General features: G+C 29.5%; 1 protein-coding gene across 9 annotated transcripts in view; it reads right to left on the bottom strand.

The window, feature by feature from the left end:
• The window catches only part of LOC145314026 (uncharacterized), a 110,199-nt gene that overhangs the window by 43,815 nt on the left and 45,537 nt on the right, over positions 1-20,847 (bottom strand). For all 9 annotated transcript variants that reach the window (XM_080153753.1, XM_080153754.1, XM_080153751.1 and 6 more), the window contains 2 exons: positions 9,273-9,369; positions 1,591-1,700 (listed from right to left, as the gene is read on the bottom strand). In XM_080153753.1, the coding sequence (XP_080009879.1) occupies positions 1,591-1,700; positions 9,273-9,369 (207 nt within the window). The remainder of the gene's footprint in view (positions 1-1,590; positions 1,701-9,272; positions 9,370-20,847) is intronic.

Raw genomic sequence — 20,847 nt, 5'->3', positions numbered from 1 at the left:
AAGGTATACACAAAATTATATAACTTGTTGCAAAATTAGGATTAGGTTAAAGGACATATTTGTAGTTTTGGGACTTGATTATAGAGATGCTTTGCTAAAAATATTGCATTTTGTTGTCCTAGGAATCCATCTACGTTATACATTTTCTTCAATATAAATCCTCAATATGAATCATTTGGAATGAATAATTTATAATGATAATGTATCTACAAATATGGCCTCTCCATTATTATAAATTGGTCACAGGGACGTCCAAGGGGAAGGGGGAGGGGGTTAAAGGGATGATCCACCCAGAATTTTTGATTTTTGAATTTTAAACTCCCACTTAAATAAAAAAAAGCTTGGACGTCCTTGCCTCTATGATGTAAAGATTACCGCCCCCCCCCCAAAAAAAAAATTATATTTTTTATTTTCAATTTTTTACCCCTCCCAAATCAAAAAGCTTGGACGTCCTTTATTGGTCATATTCGAAATTTTAAAAACATAATCAGTAATTCATTTAATTTAGCTAAAGTTTTTTTTGTTGTTTTTAAGGTTAAACATTGAAAAATATTAAAATAATTTTAAAGTTTATTCCATTTGTAATAATACATGGTAACAGCTGTTAACATGCAGTGAGTTAAAGGGATAAGACAATGGACGAAAAATTTGTGTACATCACCAATAATTGGTGATAAATAAAATTATCCCTTATGTAAATGAAAAATTATTGGTTGAAAAGTTTGAACACTGCTAGTAATTGATCTAAACAATTAAAATTGATAAGTAGTTTATTTATGCAATCGAATGAGGTGTCAATTTTATAAAACTTTAGGTACCAGTGTAATTTACAGTCCAATGCCATCTCCATCTTTGCTAACATGTACGGTTAGAATATCAAACTTTTTATGTAACACACCCACACACATTCATATTTATTGAGTTTGTGCAATGCTTATTGTGCATTTGTGTAATATGTACGTTTGTATGTGCTTAAACTATGCATGTACATTGTACAAGAAGGGGCAGAGATATGTTTAATGAAATAAAAAATATACCCTTTACACTACTTGTAAAGACGGTACCAAAAGTAATCCCTAGCAAGACAAACAATGATGGTTGATAATGAGTTGAGCCTTTTATTTGGCCTATGCATTCCCCTTTATTAGCTTTCTTGGTAGTAGGTACAATTTTTATTGTCTTTATTATGACGCAGTTCAAATGAGGTTGTAAAATAGAGGAGATAAAGATCAATGAAACAATATTTAAAAAAAAAGTAAAGTTGTCTTACTAGTGGAATGTACATTCCCTTTCTATGTAAATTTATTGTATGGAGATATGTTGCAATTGTTTATTTACAAAACCTAGATACGTGAAAAGTACTTTGACAAACGTATGTAAAACAAGAAATATAGAGCAAACTGTTTTTCATACCTTAAAATTTATCGATTTGACCCAAACTTACCCTAAATGCTCAAATAGGAAAAACTACAGCGTTAGGATCAAAGAAGTCATTGCTTTTGCTCCTTTACTAAACCACCCAACTTACCCATACTTATCATTACCATTACCTTAATAAACATACCCTAATAAAAACATACCCCAACTTACCCTAGATGCTCTAGTAGGATGAGCTACAGCGTTGGGGTCAAAGAAGTCATGACTCTTGTAGGCTATCTCGGGGTGCTTCTTCTTTCGCGGAAATTCAGCACCATCAATTCCTGTAAATAAAAGAAGTTTTTAAAAATTGTAACAGGAGCAATGAGCTGAGCATGATACATGTAGTTTAGAGACTAGTAACCTAATTCATGAAGGCTAAATATTAGACTACTTACAAAAGGAATCATTAAGTTTATAATTTTATTGTTAATTGGCTGAAATTTTTTTAAATATTAACCCTTTTGCACTTTTTCATAATTCTACCGGCTGAGCCCCTGCATCTAAGGGCTCTTTATTCAAGGGTGTAAATGAGAAAGGGACATAAAATAGCCCAAAATTATCTCAGGGCTAAAATGTAGTAAAATAGCATAAAACCATCTCGTAACATATGATAATTTTGTAAGATTTATATTAATTCTAGGTTTCCTTGCTAAATATATAAAACTTTAATTGATTAGAAAACTAATAACTTAAAATGAACATCATTATGAAGGTTATAAAAGAAGTTAAAACTAATTTATCAGATGGCAAAACTGACACCAGCCATAAACTTTGCGGTGGTTCTATCTCTATAAATTGTTAATAGAGGGTACCAAAATCATAGAATTAAATTTTTTTCATACTATGTAAAGTTTATATAAAGGGTGTTAAAAAAAACAATCGATCACAATTTGAACCACCATAAGTACCTCAAATCTTTGTGATAGACCCCATAATGTTTAGAGTTTTTGATTGTGCATATAAAAATCTTTCTATAGACACCTTAACCAGATTTCTAACTGAATCTTTGCCAATTTGGAATGAAAAAGAAAGACCCATCCAATTTTGAGGCATGACGGCTCTGTCTATTTCTAGTTATTGATGTTTGCAAAGATTTCAAGCTCTTAAGATGGTTAGTTCTTTTTATCTGAAAAGAAAAAACAAATTTGTCTTAATTTATAATAAAATATGCACTTTCGGCGAAGGACAAATTTCTCTGCAAGGGCTAGGTTTTGAGCTCTAGTGCTCTGGAATGGTGAGTAGATTCAAAATTGAATATTGTTTTCTTATTGTCATTGCTTGGGCATGAACTGTATTATTTTTAGTTAGTTTTGGACCAAAACTGTAAGGTTTATATTGAAAAAAGTGAAGCGCTTGGGTTTTTTCTTAACACCCTTTATGAGTAAAGCAACTAATATTTTTTGCAATATACTGTTGACTTAATGTATAAACAAGACCGAAAACAATCATAGATCGTAGATTTAAATATTCATAACTTAACATAGAATGAATTGCACATATCCATCATAAAAACATTTAAAAAGAAAGAGGAGAGGTTATATATTAAACAATTTTCATTGTCCTCTCCCTCCTCGAAAATTTGAAGAATTCAAAATACAATCAGCAAGGAAATAGGGATGATACATATATAAAATTGTATATTATTCAAGAATTTATCAAAGAGATTCAACACATAATTTTGATACTATCTAATATCTGAGTTTTATATAAAATATGATGTTTCCATATTTTGTTAGAAAGTGATAGATAGATCAGAGATATATGGATCATATAAATCCACCAAAAGTGACATTTTCTTTAGCTTTGTAAAATAGGTATATCTGAATAGGATTTTATAGAACAAATTAATCTTCCAAACATTTATAATAAACTAAAAAAAATCTAAGCAAACATTTGTTCTTAATTAAAAAAAAACTCTCTAAACTCGAACCACTGCATGAATGATATCTTTGGGTTTTTATTTATGACTTTGAATAATAATTACACTTGTTGGTAATAAAGATATTTTTGTATCAGTAGTGTGTACCTTTATCTATGTACAGAGATGATATTTTCTCTGAAAATAGTAAGATACTCAAATAGATTTATTTGTACTGGATAGCTAATGTGTTATCATCATGGTTGTTTAAAAATAAAAGATTTAAAAAATTAAACCAAGATTCATTGTCTGATCTAAGATAGGGCAACAAGTATCTTATTCTTAAAGAATTTTCAAAATTAATTCTTAAAAAATGAATGCTCTCTTCAATTTGTTTAAAACATTTGGGTATTTTTCATTGAATCTTTAGTTGTTTCGAGCTAGAAGTGCCATTTTATTCTTCATTGTGTTATAGATTAAGACTCCTTCCATACACAATAAATGGTTTATGTATCTAACTATAAAACTCTGGCATCCATCCAATTTAAGTTTTGATAGAATGGCAACTCTAGTAGATAGATACAGATGCTCATAATCAGAGATATAGGGACAAAGAATAACAACTCTAGTAAAAAGATACAGATGCTCATAATCAGAGATATAGGGACAAAGAATAACAACTCTAGCAGATAGATACAGATGCTCATAATCAGAGATATAGGGACAAAGAATAACAACTTTATTAGAAAGATACAGATGCTCTTAATCAGAGATATAGGGACAAAGAATAACAACTCTAGTAGATAGATACAGATGCTCATAATCAGAGATATAGGGACAAAGAATAACAACTCTAGTAGATAGATACAGATGCTCATAATCAGAGATATAGGGACAAAGAATAACAACTCTAGTAGATAGATACAGATGCTCATAATCAGAGATATAGGGACAAAGAATAACAACTCTAGCAGATAGATACAGATGCTCATAATCAGAGATATAGGGACAAAAAATAACAACTCTAGTAGATAGATACAGATGCTCATAATCAGAGATATAGGGACAAAGAATAACAACTCTAGCAGATAGATACAGATGCTCATAATCAGAGATATAGGGACAAAGAATAACAACTTTAGCAGATAGATACAGATGCTCATAACCAGAGATATAGGGACAAAGAATAACAACTCTAGCAGATAGATACAGATGCTCATAACCAGATATATAGGGACAAAGAATAACAACTCTAGTAGATAGATACAGATGAACATAATCAAAGATATAGGGACAAAGAATAACCACTCTACTAGAAAGATACAGATGCTCATAATCAGAGATATAGGGACAAAGAATGAAAACTCTAGTAGAAAGATACAGATGCTCATAATCAGAGATATAGGGACAAAGAATAACAACTTTATTAGAAAGATACAGATGCTCTTAATCAGAGATATAGGGACAAAGAATAACAACTCTAGTAGATAGATACAGATGCTCATAATCAGAGATATAGGGACAAAGAATAACAACTCTAGTAGATAGATACAGATGCTCATAATCAGAGATATAGGGACAAAGAATAACAACTCTAGTAGATAGATACAGATGCTCATAATCAGAGATATAGGGACAAAGAATAACAACTCTAGCAGATAGATACAGATGCTCATAATCAGAGATATAGGGACAAAAAATAACAACTCTAGTAGATAGATACAGATGCTCATAATCAGAGATATAGGGACAAAGAATAACAACTCTAGCAGATAGATACAGATGCTCATAATCAGAGATATAGGGACAAAGAATAACAACTTTAGCAGATAGATACAGATGCTCATAACCAGAGATATAGGGACAAAGAATAACAACTCTAGCAGATAGATACAGATGCTCATAACCAGATATATAGGGACAAAGAATAACAACTCTAGTAGATAGATACAGATGAACATAATCAAAGATATAGGGACAAAGAATAACCACTCTACTAGAAAGATACAGATGCTCATAATCAGAGATATAGGGACAAAGAATGAAAACTCTAGTAGAAAGATACAGATGCTCATAACCAGAGATATAGGGGCAAAGATATGTTAAAATAGTGGAGGTTGGCATTAGGTTTGTATATTAATTGATACAGCTTTAAAACCATCCTAAGTAGATAAAATAAGTTTGTCTGTTTGTATGAATGCTAATATTTTGACTAATCAATCGTAAATTTTCAGGTAATTTAGACATTAGTCCAGCAAATTGTTTGAATGTTTGAGTTTTGTGTCCCTAATGGCTATTGCAAAGCCACCAATATCATAAAACATGCTTTGGGCAACTACATCATTTTGTGTTCAGATGTAACCTACAATGATATAATTCTGTAAATAATCTTAGCCTGACTAACCAACAAGAACAAAAATAATCAACAATAGTAAGTAATTAATATCATAATAAAGTCGGATATATCATACTCTTGATAATGAAAAAAGCTATAAAAAGGACTCTAACAAACTTATAAAAGTGAATCAAAGTCTCAATAAAAAGCACAAATGGTAAACAATCAGATTTTCTAGAATCTTAAATTAAAAAAAATCAAAAATACAAAATTTGAACCAAGCTAACTGGTAACTTTGTAGAGGGATATATAATTAGCCTGTCCGAAGAGCTTCAAACAGTAACCATTCGAGTTCTATTTGCTTACAAAATAGACCACTTCTTTAATTTTAATGGTTTATTAACTTTGGAATAAAATATATCTTGGAGGGAAGAAAACATAAAGAAAAGAACCAACTTATAAAATACAACTCATATTCAGGGTGGGGGTAGTAAGTTTACTCCTAACTGAAGAGGATAAAAAAAGCCAAAAAGACGAATTGGCATTGCATAAAAACTCTTATTTCTTTAAATCATAGAATGGGTGGGTTTTTCATGCCCAACAAAACCTGAATAGAAAGTGGCATTTTTTCTACCAAGGCACAAAGACAGGTATATTTAAGTCTCAATTTTGTACATTATATATGGGTTATTTTTAATAAAGTTCTAATTGTTAAATGCTTAAAACGAAGAGATCATCAAAGCCTATATATATACATAGTTCAACATTTTTACAAGAGAATATTATATGCTCTTGTACATAGAAACTTATATATGCGTATATTCTAGGACTACTTGGTAAATGTCTTCCCCCCGGACACAATCTATAAATTCTATATTCTAGCAGAGTCGCAAAACTTTACAAGATTTGATAACTTAGTAATCAACTTATTAGGCCATAATCACAGGGATATAGTCATAGGACAAAAAGAAATAAAAAAAATGGAATTGAAAACAAGGGAGGGAGGGACATTAAACTTTAAATTATACTTTTACTCCAAGAATCTTAAGAGATAAGACAATAAACAATAATTGGGTATAGTCCCTTTCGTGGCAATGCACTTTAAGGGGCGATTCTTCGTATTTTTCAAAGTAGCTTTTCTCCCATTTTTAGGAAAGGGACTATTCCCCAATAATTTTACCCTTCTATAGATTAAACGTTAAGGAACTGTTACATTTTATTCCATCCAATCCAGATTTAATAAAAGTACCCAAAGTTTTTAATCATAAGAATTTAGGTTCCAGTATAATTTGCAGTTTAATAATTGTTTTGTCTTTAGAGAAAAATATTCCCATCAAACAAATTAACCAAAAAGTAAGTAAAAAGATTTAAGAACACTTTAAACGATTCTGTTTAAAAAGAAGATAGAAGAAAGATTGTAAAAAAAAGATAAAGACACTTTAGAATTGTAACATAATAAAAAAAAGCCATGCCCGACCTTAAATTAACTGTGATACTTCAATATAAGACAAATTAAAGGAACCACTTTGTAATATAAAGTGGGATGGATGGATGGAAAGCTTGCAAAATTTGATTGGCAGAATTGATGGAGATTCTTAGTAGGTTTTTATATTTCGGTGTCAAAATAAATCAACAGAAATACTGTTTTGGTAAGACAAAATATTGACTAAAAGGTACACTAAACTAAAATAAAATAATAACATAATCCTATTATATAAAGTAGTAAGGTTATTTTTTGTCTGAAGCTAAGATATCAATAACTTTGATCCCGTGATGGGTCTAGGCTATTTTATTTTCAGATTTAAGTCTTTGGAAGGTTTTAAGATGTTTTCTAGCCACTCTCTGACCCTATAAATACAGAGCCCCTGAATCCTAGGGGCACAGCCGCTAGTAGACGAATAATGAAAAATTTATAGAATAAACAGCGCAGAGACTTCATTGATGGAAAACTATACTTATTGAGAAGCTGCGCTGCAAAAACTAAAGTTAAATAAAGAATAAAAGTAAAAACGAATTAACGCCATAACAATACAAAATGTATAATAGTTATTTCTCGCATCGTATTATAAACGGCTTTCCGCGGATATAGAATGTACAATTATAAGATTAAAACTAGTTTTTTTTTAGCCCCGAGGTGGCGAAGGCACCGGCTAAAAACTGGTTTTAATCTTATGATTGTACATTTTTATATTCGTAGAAAGCTGGATATAAAACGATGCTAGACATAGTTTTTTCGTATGAATGAGAACCGGTTCCTATCCACCGGATTCGAATGAATACGAGAATAGTTATTTCTCGTATCGTATTATAAACGGCTTTCCGCGGATATAGAATGTACAATTATAAGATTAAAACTAGTTTTTTTAGCCCCGTGGTGCCGAAGGCACCGGCTAAAAAACTAGTTTTAATCTTATGATTGTACATTTCTATATTCGTAGAAAACTGGATATAATACGATGCTAGACATAGTTTTTTCGTATTCATGAGAACCGGTTCCTATCCACCGGATTCAAATGAATACGAGAAAAGTGTTTCTACCTAATTCTAGAACTAATTCATTGATATACAAAGAAGCTCTTTATGAAAAGGAATATAATGTCAAAATATCAGGTATTCTTTTAAAATAAAGAAAACCCTTCAAAATATTAATAATCAAAAATTAATGTTTCATTTACTGATATAATTATAAAATTTAATTTCTCAATCTTTATCAGCTGTTTAATACATTACATTCTAACCATTTTCTTTTTCACTGATTAATGCTTTGCTTATTACAGCGCTCACTATAGACATACTTAGACTTGTCTTTTCAGCACTCAGGTCAATGTTTCATATTATTATTATGCAATATTATTATTTGCATAACAGATCTAGTATAGATGTATGTACAGATAACTAACTCCCACTCTTTTCCAATGACCTTTTTCGTCTGCTAACAAACTATTCCCTGCTACTTGGCGGTGACACCATTGGTTAATTTTCAGACCCAATTTAAGACCCAATTGAAAGTTGGCACGAGGTCCTTCGGATAGGGAAATACAGTTATTTAATCCCTTCCTCCTCTATTGTTTTACTCTAATTTTTGCATTATGTATTATGTAATAGCTCAGGTTACTAATTATATACCATGTATTACTGTAACGTTAAACCAACAACATATATTTATATCAGAATACAGGAACAGGTCAATCGGGATTATATTTATCTTTCACTAAATAACAAATAACAATGCTTTTGCTTCAATACATTGGAAGTTGTCTTTATTTCTTACTTACTAACTCAATTAATGTGTCTCCGAGTAGCTGAACTATTTTTCCATGTTCACATGTTTTGACATAAATTTACATATGTGCAACCCACTCAAAGTTTTTACTAAAAAATGTCATTTTATAAAAAAAAATCAGCGTCTTATATTTCCGTTCTAGTATGGCTTAACATTCGATTCAAATTCACTGAATCACTGAAAAATCATTTATTTATTTATCATAATAAACTCAGGCATTTACGAAAAATAAAATAAAAACTCTGAGATTAATGCCTCTTTTGTTAGCCTGTTACTTTGGCGCCTTTGAACCAACAAAACTGGAATTAATTCTATATTTTTTTTCTAATTTTCCACGGAAAACTATCTGAAATACGAATTAATAAATAGCTGTATACCTGAATGTGCTATAGGCTGGGGAGGTCTTCTAACCACCTGATTCTGCTTGGGTGTGTACTCGTACCAACGGTATGTACTCCTGTACTCACTGTGCAGCTGAAATAAAAGAGTACAAGTTAGTACAGGGGTCAGAGTGTACAGGTATGTACTGCTGTACTCACTGTGCAGTGCAGCTGAACTAAAAAAAGTACATTTACAAAGGTTAATTACAAGGAGGGAGGGGACATTGAGCTGTTTATTAAACTAGTCCCCAAAGTTTTTATTCATTGGTCTAATAACTTTGGGGACATTTATTGAATTTTGATTGGTTGGTTGATTCAAGAAGTAATTTTGTTTATCGTCATTGGAAATGTACATCTAATTATTGGCCATAGTCTTATCCCTTTATATCCTTGGAACAATTTAAGGTTTAAAGGTAAATGATTTGGGGATACTTTTCAAGTACATGAAACTTAATTTATAGATTGTGTTCTAAAGAATAAAATATTACTTTTTTGTACACAATTAAACTATGATATATCAATTTATCAAACATATATTATTTATGAACATTAAATGAATGAATGCATTTTGGTCTATTTAATTCTCAGGGCCATCATCCAAAATTTAATTATTTGCATTAAATTCTTTGTATTATTTCTAATTGTGTACGTGTAGGTAATTTTATAATTTCTTGTTTAAACCATTTCAACAAATTTGATACTTTTATAATGAAAATACTAAGTATCTTTATTTCTAACAAATAGTTAGATTTAGATATTAATCAGAATTTACTGATTCAAACATAGCAATGAATTATGATCAATTAGGTTTAATAACATCTGTAAAGCTAACATAATTAAGTCTTCTAAAATAATGATTTAAGTTAAATATTACAATATGATTCCAAAAGCTCACTATGTCTTTATTTGTATAGAGAAGGTTTAGATTGTATCTAAAATGAGCTGTGTCTGTCTGTCTCTTATTGTCCTTAATTTTCACAAATATTTCTTATTTCTTATATACAAAATACTTTTGCTTTATTTTCGTACTTTTAGTCTGCTGAAATATTAAGTTTTTGAATTTGTTCATATTTTGTTTTAGATCGTTTAGTCCAAGATTACTGAGATGTACACTATTTATAATATCTTGAAACAAATCAAGGAAGTATCTTTATTCAAAATAATGTTGATATTTGTTTACTCTGCTACAAATTCATAGTATTTGCTGGCTAAGATGTGCAAATGGAATTAATCTTTCCAGATAAAGAAGATAGAATCAAATCTTAAAGTTATTTTGCAGCAAGCATGAAGTATGAAATACCATCCCAGGGCAATCCTACAAATGTTAAACATTAATCTTTCTTTTACACACATAAAATATATATTATGTGTATCTATCCTGCACTGTATTTCATCTCACAAATATCTTACTAACTTTTTATACTTTATTAGTGTCTAGATTTGCAAAAATCCTTGCTTAAGATATCAAAAGAACTGTTTACATTAACAATAATATTTTTTTCACATCAGTGATTTTAAATAAGTGATTTTAATAAATATTAGATCTAAACTAGCATGTCAAAATATGCTTTTTACAATTTTGAAAATTCTTTAAAAATATATCAGAAGGTTCATTAGATAAACATTTATTTTGTAGAATTGTCCAATTCTAGATCATAAAATGTCTCAATATGATAAGTTTGTGAAGAGCAGTTTTCTGGATTAGGTATCAGCATTATTACCCTCTTACAAACTTTTATTGCACAGGTAGAGTAAATTTTCTAAAGTAAGATACATGCATTCACATGAGATTTTGTGATATTTAAAAAATAATAAATCTCATTAAACTAAAATGATTTTCTTTTTTTGTTATATATGTGTTTCCATAATGAATAAAAATGTCACTTGATTAGTAATAATCAAATTATTGAGTGTAACATAGTACAATTTTATATACATATTTTTTATACATACAGTCTGTTATACAAGATATACTTTTTCGCCTAGAAAGTTAATAGTTCTCCACAATTATTTTTCAATTTGTTTTTTAAATGCTAAGTTTTACTTAAAGAGTTTCCATTATGATCTTTAAACTCAAAATAATCTCAGTCAGAAGTATTCTCAAAACCTCAGACAATAATCAGATTAAGTCACATCTGTCAGAATTCCCATTGACTCACATTCAATCAAAATTGGTGGAAGGTTTAGGTTATATGATCCTTTGTTGATATGTGATTTTAGATTTTATATATGCTTTCAAACAAATCTTAAAAATTAAGTAATTTTATATAACATAATGTCCAAAATGTAATCCATTTTCTGATATTTTGTAACATTCTGTACATACATGTATGTGAGTGTTATGCTCCAAGTTATAAAGTTTTACTAATTTGGCTGCTCATCTAGATTAGTTTTAGCCCAATATATTGGATGCCAGTCCAGTTCTGGTTAAAGCCAGCAGGATCCAAGTCAGTGAAGAAGATCCAAATTGACAGATATTTAAGTTTTAAAATTACTGTATAAAGTTGCTATCTACTTGATTAAAATCTAATGATGATACAAATAGGTCTAAAAGGTGAATTTCATCTAACACAGATCCACATCCCCTTACTAAAAGCCTGGTAGTAGCCAAATAACATGCAAAATGAAAATACACAACTCTAATAAAGCTCACACACACACACACACACACACACAAAGCACATGCTGACATAAATACAAAGTGTTTGCAGCAGAAATTGATTAAAGTTTGGCTATGACATTAACATACATATGAAGAGTTTATATATGATACAATATATTTACATGTTTAATAACATAATAATTTGGCAAGGCTAGGAAGAAAATTTTAATTCTAACTAATATTTTTAATGACAGAAGTAAATAGTACCCTATTTCTAATAATAATACTTTAATGCATAATTAAACAAGATCCAAGATGAGAAATAAGGTTTCCATGTGTAATGTGTCCTCTTGATATAATTTATCACTATTTTCAGACTTCAACTATACCCAAGGGACATGTTCCTTACCATTCACACATTTTTTTAGGTGGATGCAATCTTTACTTAGTTATCAAATCTCAGCACCATTCTGAATTTAAGTCTCTTTTAATAATCTAGGGGATCTATCCTTTATTCAAAAGCTGCTAAATTTATGTTTTTCTCTTTTGTTAACAAAAAATTGAGGGAAAGCTAATTTAATAAAATATAGAGTTACAATTTAAGTTTTTAATTTCTATACTCAAAACAATAAAATGTAATAATTTTACAACTAAATATGTAATTAACAGATTATATGAGCCATATTTGGCAGACACATAGAATAATATAACAATGGCATGGTCTTAAAACCAGGATTAAACCAGTTCTTGCTTGCAATATATCATGGCTATGCAAATTAGTATCCTTGTATAATCCTCAATGGGAGTTTCCTAATTATCATTAAATCTAATAATAATGGATACATTCTTGTAAAGTTGTATATTTTGTATAAATTAAAAACAAACATATAGTGCATTCACTAATAATGTTTAATATTTAGTAATCTTATTAGTAAACTATTATTTTTATCTATATCCCTTTATTATTTCATCCACTTTTAAAACATACAGACCGAAGTTACTTACACTGACCAATAATTTATTTCTTGACCTTTGTGTGTGTGTGTGTGTGTGTGGGTGTGTCTGTGGGGATCATAAATTAGAAAAGAAATCAGATTTTCCCCATTACAATGAAAGGGATGCATCTTAATAAAGCCATAAACTACAGAACATAAATTGAGAAAATAACTTTACCAAGAAAACTAACTTAAATCCTTACGATTTTATACTTTATAGTTCTTTTTTCATTAGAAAACTTTTAATTTGCAATTACTGTGCTTTTTGCTGCCAAATTGTCTAAGGGTTGAGTCATATTGTTAAAAATAGCAAAATATATTAACAAATAAAATTGTGAAAGTACAGTATAGTGCATAAAGAAAATGTATTAATACAAAGTCAATAATAAGCGTATATTTGCATTGAAGGGTATAGAAAAGGATTATGATTGAACGACACGGCCTACAAGCAATACATGTAAAGTTAATGAAAGGCACCCAGTTCACCAAGAATGTACATAAAATTTTCAGAAACGTAAGAAACTCAAATAATGCATTAAATAATTCAATTTCAGGAATCTCCTTAATTTTTTCATATTTTAAAAAACTTTCTACAAATATTTTTTAAAATATAAAAGCAAACATGCAGTGTACAGAATCAAACCCTTAGTTAACCCCCATCCCAAAAATATCTCATTTTTTATTCCCCTCTTTTATGATATTACGAGGATAAAAAGAACAATTATGCGATAGTAGTTTTGCAATAAAAGATAAGCAAACAAAACAATAATTCATAATTGATATATTTAGAATAAATACTAGTAGAGTCACTTTTTTGTATATAATTGTATTTTCAAAATGGAGTTTGTTTTATTTTTTTGTAAAAAAGAGATAATTTCTTTAAATTTGATTCAATTGTTTTCTAAAAATCTATTATTAAATCAAAAATTGTCGGAAAAGAAGAGATTATAATAAATATTTGATTAGTTTTCCTATTTACTTTATCCTTTAAAATCTTTTTATCCTATTCCACTTTATAGACGCAATACAGTCTATAAATAGCCAGATTGATAGTCTCTTAAAATCTCACAAAACACTAAAACGATTTTTACAGTATGGCTTCGAAACCGCTTGATTAGAACCATTTCTCAGCCATACTAAAAATCATGTATAGCATTGCATCACAGACAATTTCCCACGAATATCAAAATAAATATCATAAAATTTTAACCAGTTTTTTATTTTTTTAGTTTTAATCTTACGTTTTTTAATTTTAATATCCGCGGAGAGCTGTAATATGATTCCATAAAAATTATTCTTTTAACTAAGACTAGGAGTAGGGGCGCAGCCGATTTTAAAAAGTAAATTACAACTACCTATGTCACGAATCATGCATCCATACAACACACATAAAAACTATTATCATTCAAATAATAATTAGGTTTTTTCCCTCCATTAAAGCTTATTATAGTCGTAGAATAATAAATTATCATTTAAATAGATAAATGACTGGAGTTTAGTATATAGTTAGGATCTTTACGGGGTAATAGTGTTTGTTTTCTCAAGTTTAAGCAAAGCAATTTTCCATGAAAAAAATTGGGGTATTCGTTGTTTTTTCACAGTAGATTTTTCCTATTTCTAAGCCCTGCGGATGGCTCTAATTCTGCGGGTCAACCACCTAACCCAACATAACCTAAAATAACTTATCAAAAGCTACTGTAAAAATATGACAAAGTGCCCCTGAAGAGGCGTTGTCACGAAAGGGACTATACCCAAAAATTGTATCTTTTTTTATTTTATAGCTCAATGAATTGTTTTAAGACATTTTAAATCAGCAGAAACACCAATCACCAATAGAAAATTTAAACATTTAGGAAGCAAAGGGCAGTTATTTTTTTATTTCTTCCATTTAATAATAGTTGAATTTCTTTGGATAAAGCTTTGCTTGGTAAAATAATTTCATCTAAAAAGTTATTATCGCGTTTTATAGACTTATGTCATTTGTGACCAAATAACACAAAGTTTTTTTTGTTTAAATAGGCATTTAAAAATCCTAACTTGATGATATATATTGCCTGTGTATTCAATTATTATTCTGTCTTTTCTATTAGTGTATAGTAAATCCGTAATAATTGTTAGGCTAGCAGGGACTCTGTGCTTAATTGTTATTCATAATACAAGTACCATAATCAGGAAGCTTAAGGGATAAGACAATTGATGGGTACATCCCAAATATGATAAACAAAAATAAACACCTTCTTTAAACTAAACTTATTTAAGATACATCGAATAAAGGCCTAGCTATTCTAACAATCAATTCTACAAAAAATCACAAAACCTTTAGAAGTAAGGTGGGGGGTATATCTTGTTTTTTTCATGTAATTGAAGAAGGGTGGGTAAGAAGGGGAGGAAAAGGGGAAGGGGGTTGTGGAGAAATTTTCCTTTAGAATTGTTTGTCAGAATCACATTCCCTTTTCCCTTCATCGAATGAGATAACGTGTTAAAATGAAACTTTGGGTCCCAGTTTAATTTTAAGTCCCTTCTTCCTGGCCATAAACCTATATAAACCATTCATAAGTTATAGTTATATCTCAAAAAAAGATTGCGTCGCTGCTCTATAACGTTCGATACTCCTAATATATGTTTTGGTGTAGGCAAATATAATTGTTTTACACAAATTATTTTAAAATCTATCTTTTTTTATATGAACATCTTGTATAAATGTAATTTAAATATCAATAACCCAAACTTTCAAAAACTTCCATAATGTTACACTAACATATATTTCCGCTTTATAATCTAAAATTTTAGGTCAAACCTAATTTTATAAATGTATGGAGATATGGAGCTAATATACATGAATAGGTAGTAGTCAAACTTTAAATACAGGTCTCCTGTGCCAAATATGTAATACATTAAACTAATACATATATAATATATTTACAGTGTGATCCATAAAAGTAAGTAATACATTGAACTATTAGCTTTACAAAATAATTACAGTGTGACCCATAAAAATGTGCAATAAATTATATTTTTACAAATATAACATATATACAGATATATATGACCCATAAAAATATGTGGCAGGCTGTTAAAATTTATTTCATAAAAAATCAAACTTATTTATGCTTAAAATTGTTTTTTTACTATTAGTAAATAACACAAAAGTTTTTCATTAGACATCCTGTAAGAGTTATATTACATGTATATAATATAAACTTTGATCAAACTTACATTTGAAAAGTTTAAGTGGCTACCATTAATAATTTTAACCATACTCTTCTACTAAAATTTATATTTCTCAATTCCCTGCCTTTCGCCTTACAATTAATGTAGAAATGGGGGTAGAAAGGGTAAATATCAACCCCACCCCAAGACACTTAAGAAAAGGGGGAAATAGATATAAAGTTATAAATGATAGTAATACCAAATGGCAAGGAGAAAAAAAAACTTTTATTCTTTGCACTTTGCAACGTTCTGCAAAAAAAAGTTTGAAAAAAAGTATCTAGAAATTACAAATAACAATTTCATTAAAATGTAAAAATTCTAAGCTGGGGGCATAAGCATAGAGTTAAGAGATATTAGACTTTTGTTTTTAATATTAAATTGTTCACTAAATAACGTTAGTTACTTTTGGGAAACCTTCAGAGCCAAACTTTTCAATAAATAATTTTAATCTAAAAAATGGAAATTTTGTGTATCATCATTGTGATGTACATCAATTTATCCCTTGATATTACGGGGGTAAAAAAGATAAATGTTATTAGTTTTAATAAAGCCTAAAGATAAATGACAAACAAAACGACAATCATTTTTTTTTGTTAGAATTACAAAATGTAATAAAAAGTTGCGACAAAACCCCTTTAATAGATAATGGACCAAGGCATTCACAAATAAATCTTTTACTTAAGGTTAAGCAAGTAAGGTCAATAAGATTCCGACAGGGTTAGAGCTCCCTCTAGGGTTTTGAAAAAGAAAGTATTCTATTTTTTTAAACATTTCATAACTTAAGCTTTTATAGTGCCTATAAAAAATGACGTCATACTGCCCAGTTATTGCTCAATTAAAATGTATATTGGCCCGCCATTGGTAATTTAGTCTGTGTATTGGCCTATCATTGGACATTTGTATGTATAACCTCATTTTTATAGTCACTATAAAGAGAATCTTCATAACTACATTTTTCTATGTTTTAAAACTTAAAATATAAATGTTAAATGCTTTACAAAGGTCATACTGTTAAAAAAATGGTAAACTTGTCAGCTAAACAAAATAAGAAGATTAATGTCTTATCTGAAACATAAATAACATAGTAAACGTTATTTGATTCTTATTTCACAATTTTTAACTTTAGCGTCTTAAAAAGGAAAAAATATTCTATTTCTATAAATAAAAAGAACATAGGTATAAAACCAAGGACAATAATTTTAGAAATATCGCAAAAAAATAATCTAACACAATTATTTTTGGTTATTCTATTCCTTTTTACTTTCTATATATTTGTTATGCTTCTAAAATCTATTATTGTTGCGCTTTTAAAAAGAAAAATTCCTTGTTCTGATTAATTTTGTATGTAAAAAATATACTTTTTCTTCTTTTTGTGCAAATCATTATCTAATATTATCTTTATCAAGAAGGGAGGGGATATTGGAATGTAATTTATACTGGTACCCAAGGTGTCATAAATACTTTCGCTAAATTGATGCTTAAAAATTTTGGCGACAAACATCCTAAATTTTCCACAATTAATTCAAAACTAATCAATTTTTTATTACCAATTAACGTCTTATCCCTTAAAATCCCTGATATAACTAGTTATCTAATATATATAGAAATTCAATAAACTGACTAGGATAGAGAAAGATTCGCTTGGGAATTGAAAATTGGGTGGCATAATAGAAAAAAGTGTTTCTATAATCCTCCAAAAATATGCAATTTTTGTTGTTGTTTTTTTAATCCTGCCTTGGTTTTTGCTATATTTTATGGAAATTTTCTGCCCCTTTAAGAAAACATATCAATTAAACTGGATGTACTTTATAATAGGTGTACTTCTAAAAAGTACACCAAGTAATGAATATTGCAGACTCTTATAAAAACTAAACTAAAAATATAGACATTTTTCTTTCTGTAAATTATGTGGAGAGGAAAAGTAGAGGGGAAAAGTTATTACCTTTCTATTAATTTTTTTTGGTACCAAAGCTATTTTACGATTACCAATGTCCGACCATCGGTTTATCACCTCTTATAGTAAATATTCAAGTTTCTTATGACCTATCAAATATTAATTTATGCTATGTACATTACTTTATCCCTCCGTATGTTATTTTTGTATGGTGGATGTTAAAATATCTATTTTAAAAAGATTAATTTAATCCTAAATTTATATAAAAAAAAATAGTTAACATAATCTTGGTACTAACTAGCAGTTGGGAGAGGTCATTTGACTGTAAACTGTACTGGTGCTGGTTATTGGGCGTTGCTACAAAAGACCTACTCTACAAAAGACCTACCCCTACAAAAGGTCTACTCTACAAAAGACCTACCCCTACATAAGACCTACTCTACAAAATACCTACACCTACATAAGACCTACTCTACAAAAGACCTACGAATATATATTGTTATATAAACATCAAATTTATTAATAAAGTAATACATAATCAATACATGGCCGCAGCGCTCGGCCCCCTGGCCTGCCTAGCCGCGGGCGCTCGGCCCCCTTGCCTATAACCTAACCTAACCTTACCTAAATATTGTAAAAAAAAATATTAAAATTTGAAAAAAATCTACCAACCACTTTTTGTAAATCAACGAAATTCTAAAATATAATTAAGTTAATGTACGATAAACATTCATACATTATTACATATAAGTTAGGTTAGGTTATAGGCAAGGGGGCCGAGCGCCCGCGGCTAGGCAGGCCAGGGGGCCGAGCTCTGCGGCCATGACCTTCTAGCATTACGATTTTTTGTAGAGTAGGTCTTTTGTAGGCGTTGGTCTTTTAGAGAGTAGGTCTTTTGTAGGCGTTGGTCTTTTGTAGAATAGGTCTTTTGTAGGCGTTGGTCTTTTGTAAAACCGACGAGTAGGTCTTTTGTAGGGGTAGGTCTTTTGTAGAGTAGGTCTTTTGTAACAACGCCGGTTATTGTAAGGGTAGTTTTGTTTATAATAAGTGGAAGTGTATATCAATTTATCATCCCTTGTCTTGTCCTACTAGGTGTTTTACAGACATATTATAAAAATAAAGGAATGAGTTGAAGTATTGGTAAAATATCAGTTATTGATGATTATGCAAATTAACATTTTTCACTACTTCACATTTCAAATGTTCAGGGATAAAGTGAAAGGCTAATGGAAAAAAGACTTCAGGCCTTGTGAAAAAAGGCTTCTATACATTTAAGGGTTCTACATTCCGTAAAAAAATATAAGCATTGTGTGCCTTAGCTGCCATATAAATCCTATTTCATAGTGTAGTAGGTATTTTTTGTGTGAAGCCAAAGATCTCGGAAAATACTGGTTCGAATCGGTTGTTCTTGTTAGGGAAGCTCAATATATGTCTTTGGGGGGTATTGGGTAATTTTCTATACCCGACATAAAGGCTAAGTGCCAAGGGCTAGTTCTGTATAAAGAATCTTAGATTTTTCGTAATTTTGCCAGGCTTATACTATACATGGAATTTTTTCTTTTTTATAAAATTTTACTAATTATACTTTTATTGGCTTCGCTTTCAAGGATGTTGTCATCCCTGAATTTATCTGGTTCTATTCTGTTCTGATAATGACAATGTAAGTGGGTCTTTATTGTAATGCATATAATAGAGCACTTCACATCAAGTATGAATGGGACAAATTACAAATTCATTTCAAAAATGCAAAAATTTCAGTCAGGGAATGATTTGAAAAGTGTAGATTTTACCAGGGATCTAAAGGGATAAGACAATGAATGATAGATTGATGTATATCCCCATTGATGAGAAATAAGATTACACCTTCTCAGGATCAAATCTATTGGTTGAAACGTTTGGACACTGAACATTTTCAACAAACCAAATAGAAGTACCAAAAAAATAGCCATAAACCATCCCAAAATTTTAATCTGAAATTAAATTAAAATACACCCAACTTAGGAGCTATGTGAAGCTTCCCTAAAATAGAGAGCTCAATTAGTTCATATGCTAGCGAGATCTTAAATGACAGACTATTCATGAAGGATATAATTTAAAATTAACTAGGACTTCACCAACTTGCATATTTTGTTCTAGAACAATCAACTTTTATTATTTCAATTTCAAAGGTACACTCATGAATCTTAACGCAATAATGCGTTTATTAAATGATTAAAGGTATTTCAGAGAATTTTTCTTTAAATTAAAAAATCTTAAGAACACCAAAATACCCAGGGGTCTTGGGAGATAAGACAATGGCGGATAAAGTGATAATATGAGAACGTGTTTACAAAAAAAAAACACAATGCAATATCCCAGGGATCGAAAAGGATAAGACAATAGTCGATAAATTGTTGCACATTCATAATAATGATACATAAAATTACCCCTTCTGTATATTACGATTAGTGGTGAAACTTTGAAACTTATGAACCTCCTTTGAAATAAATCTAAAATAATGTTTCTATTTTACAGCTGAGTATAATCTTTTATTTCATATTGCTATACAAATCAACCAAAATATATAAACAAAATAAATTTAAAAAGCTTATAATATTTATACTTGAAGAAAGGATTGCCATTGAATGTTTCATTTAAACAAATTAACATTACTGTATTGAAAATAATTGGTTGAGATGTTTGCACTCTACTAGGTTGAACCAACCAACCAAGATTTATTAAAATTATCAAAGCTTCCGAAGCCATGAAATGATGAAATGAGATGTTTTGCAACTTTATAAAATAAAATTTTGGGTAACAATCTAATGAAGTTATATAATTTGTTTTCAATGAAATTTTTATAAAGATATTTGCTATTGTGTTGTTTTTGCT

The sequence above is a fragment of the Acartia tonsa genome, chromosome 3 (assembly GCF_053477335.1).
Source record: "Acartia tonsa isolate MP-2025a chromosome 3, ASM5347733v1, whole genome shotgun sequence".
Lineage (NCBI taxonomy): Eukaryota > Metazoa > Arthropoda > Copepoda > Calanoida > Acartiidae > Acartia > Acartia tonsa.
Note: the sequence above shows the minus strand (reverse complement) of the source record. Positions and strands in the feature narration are given on the sequence as shown.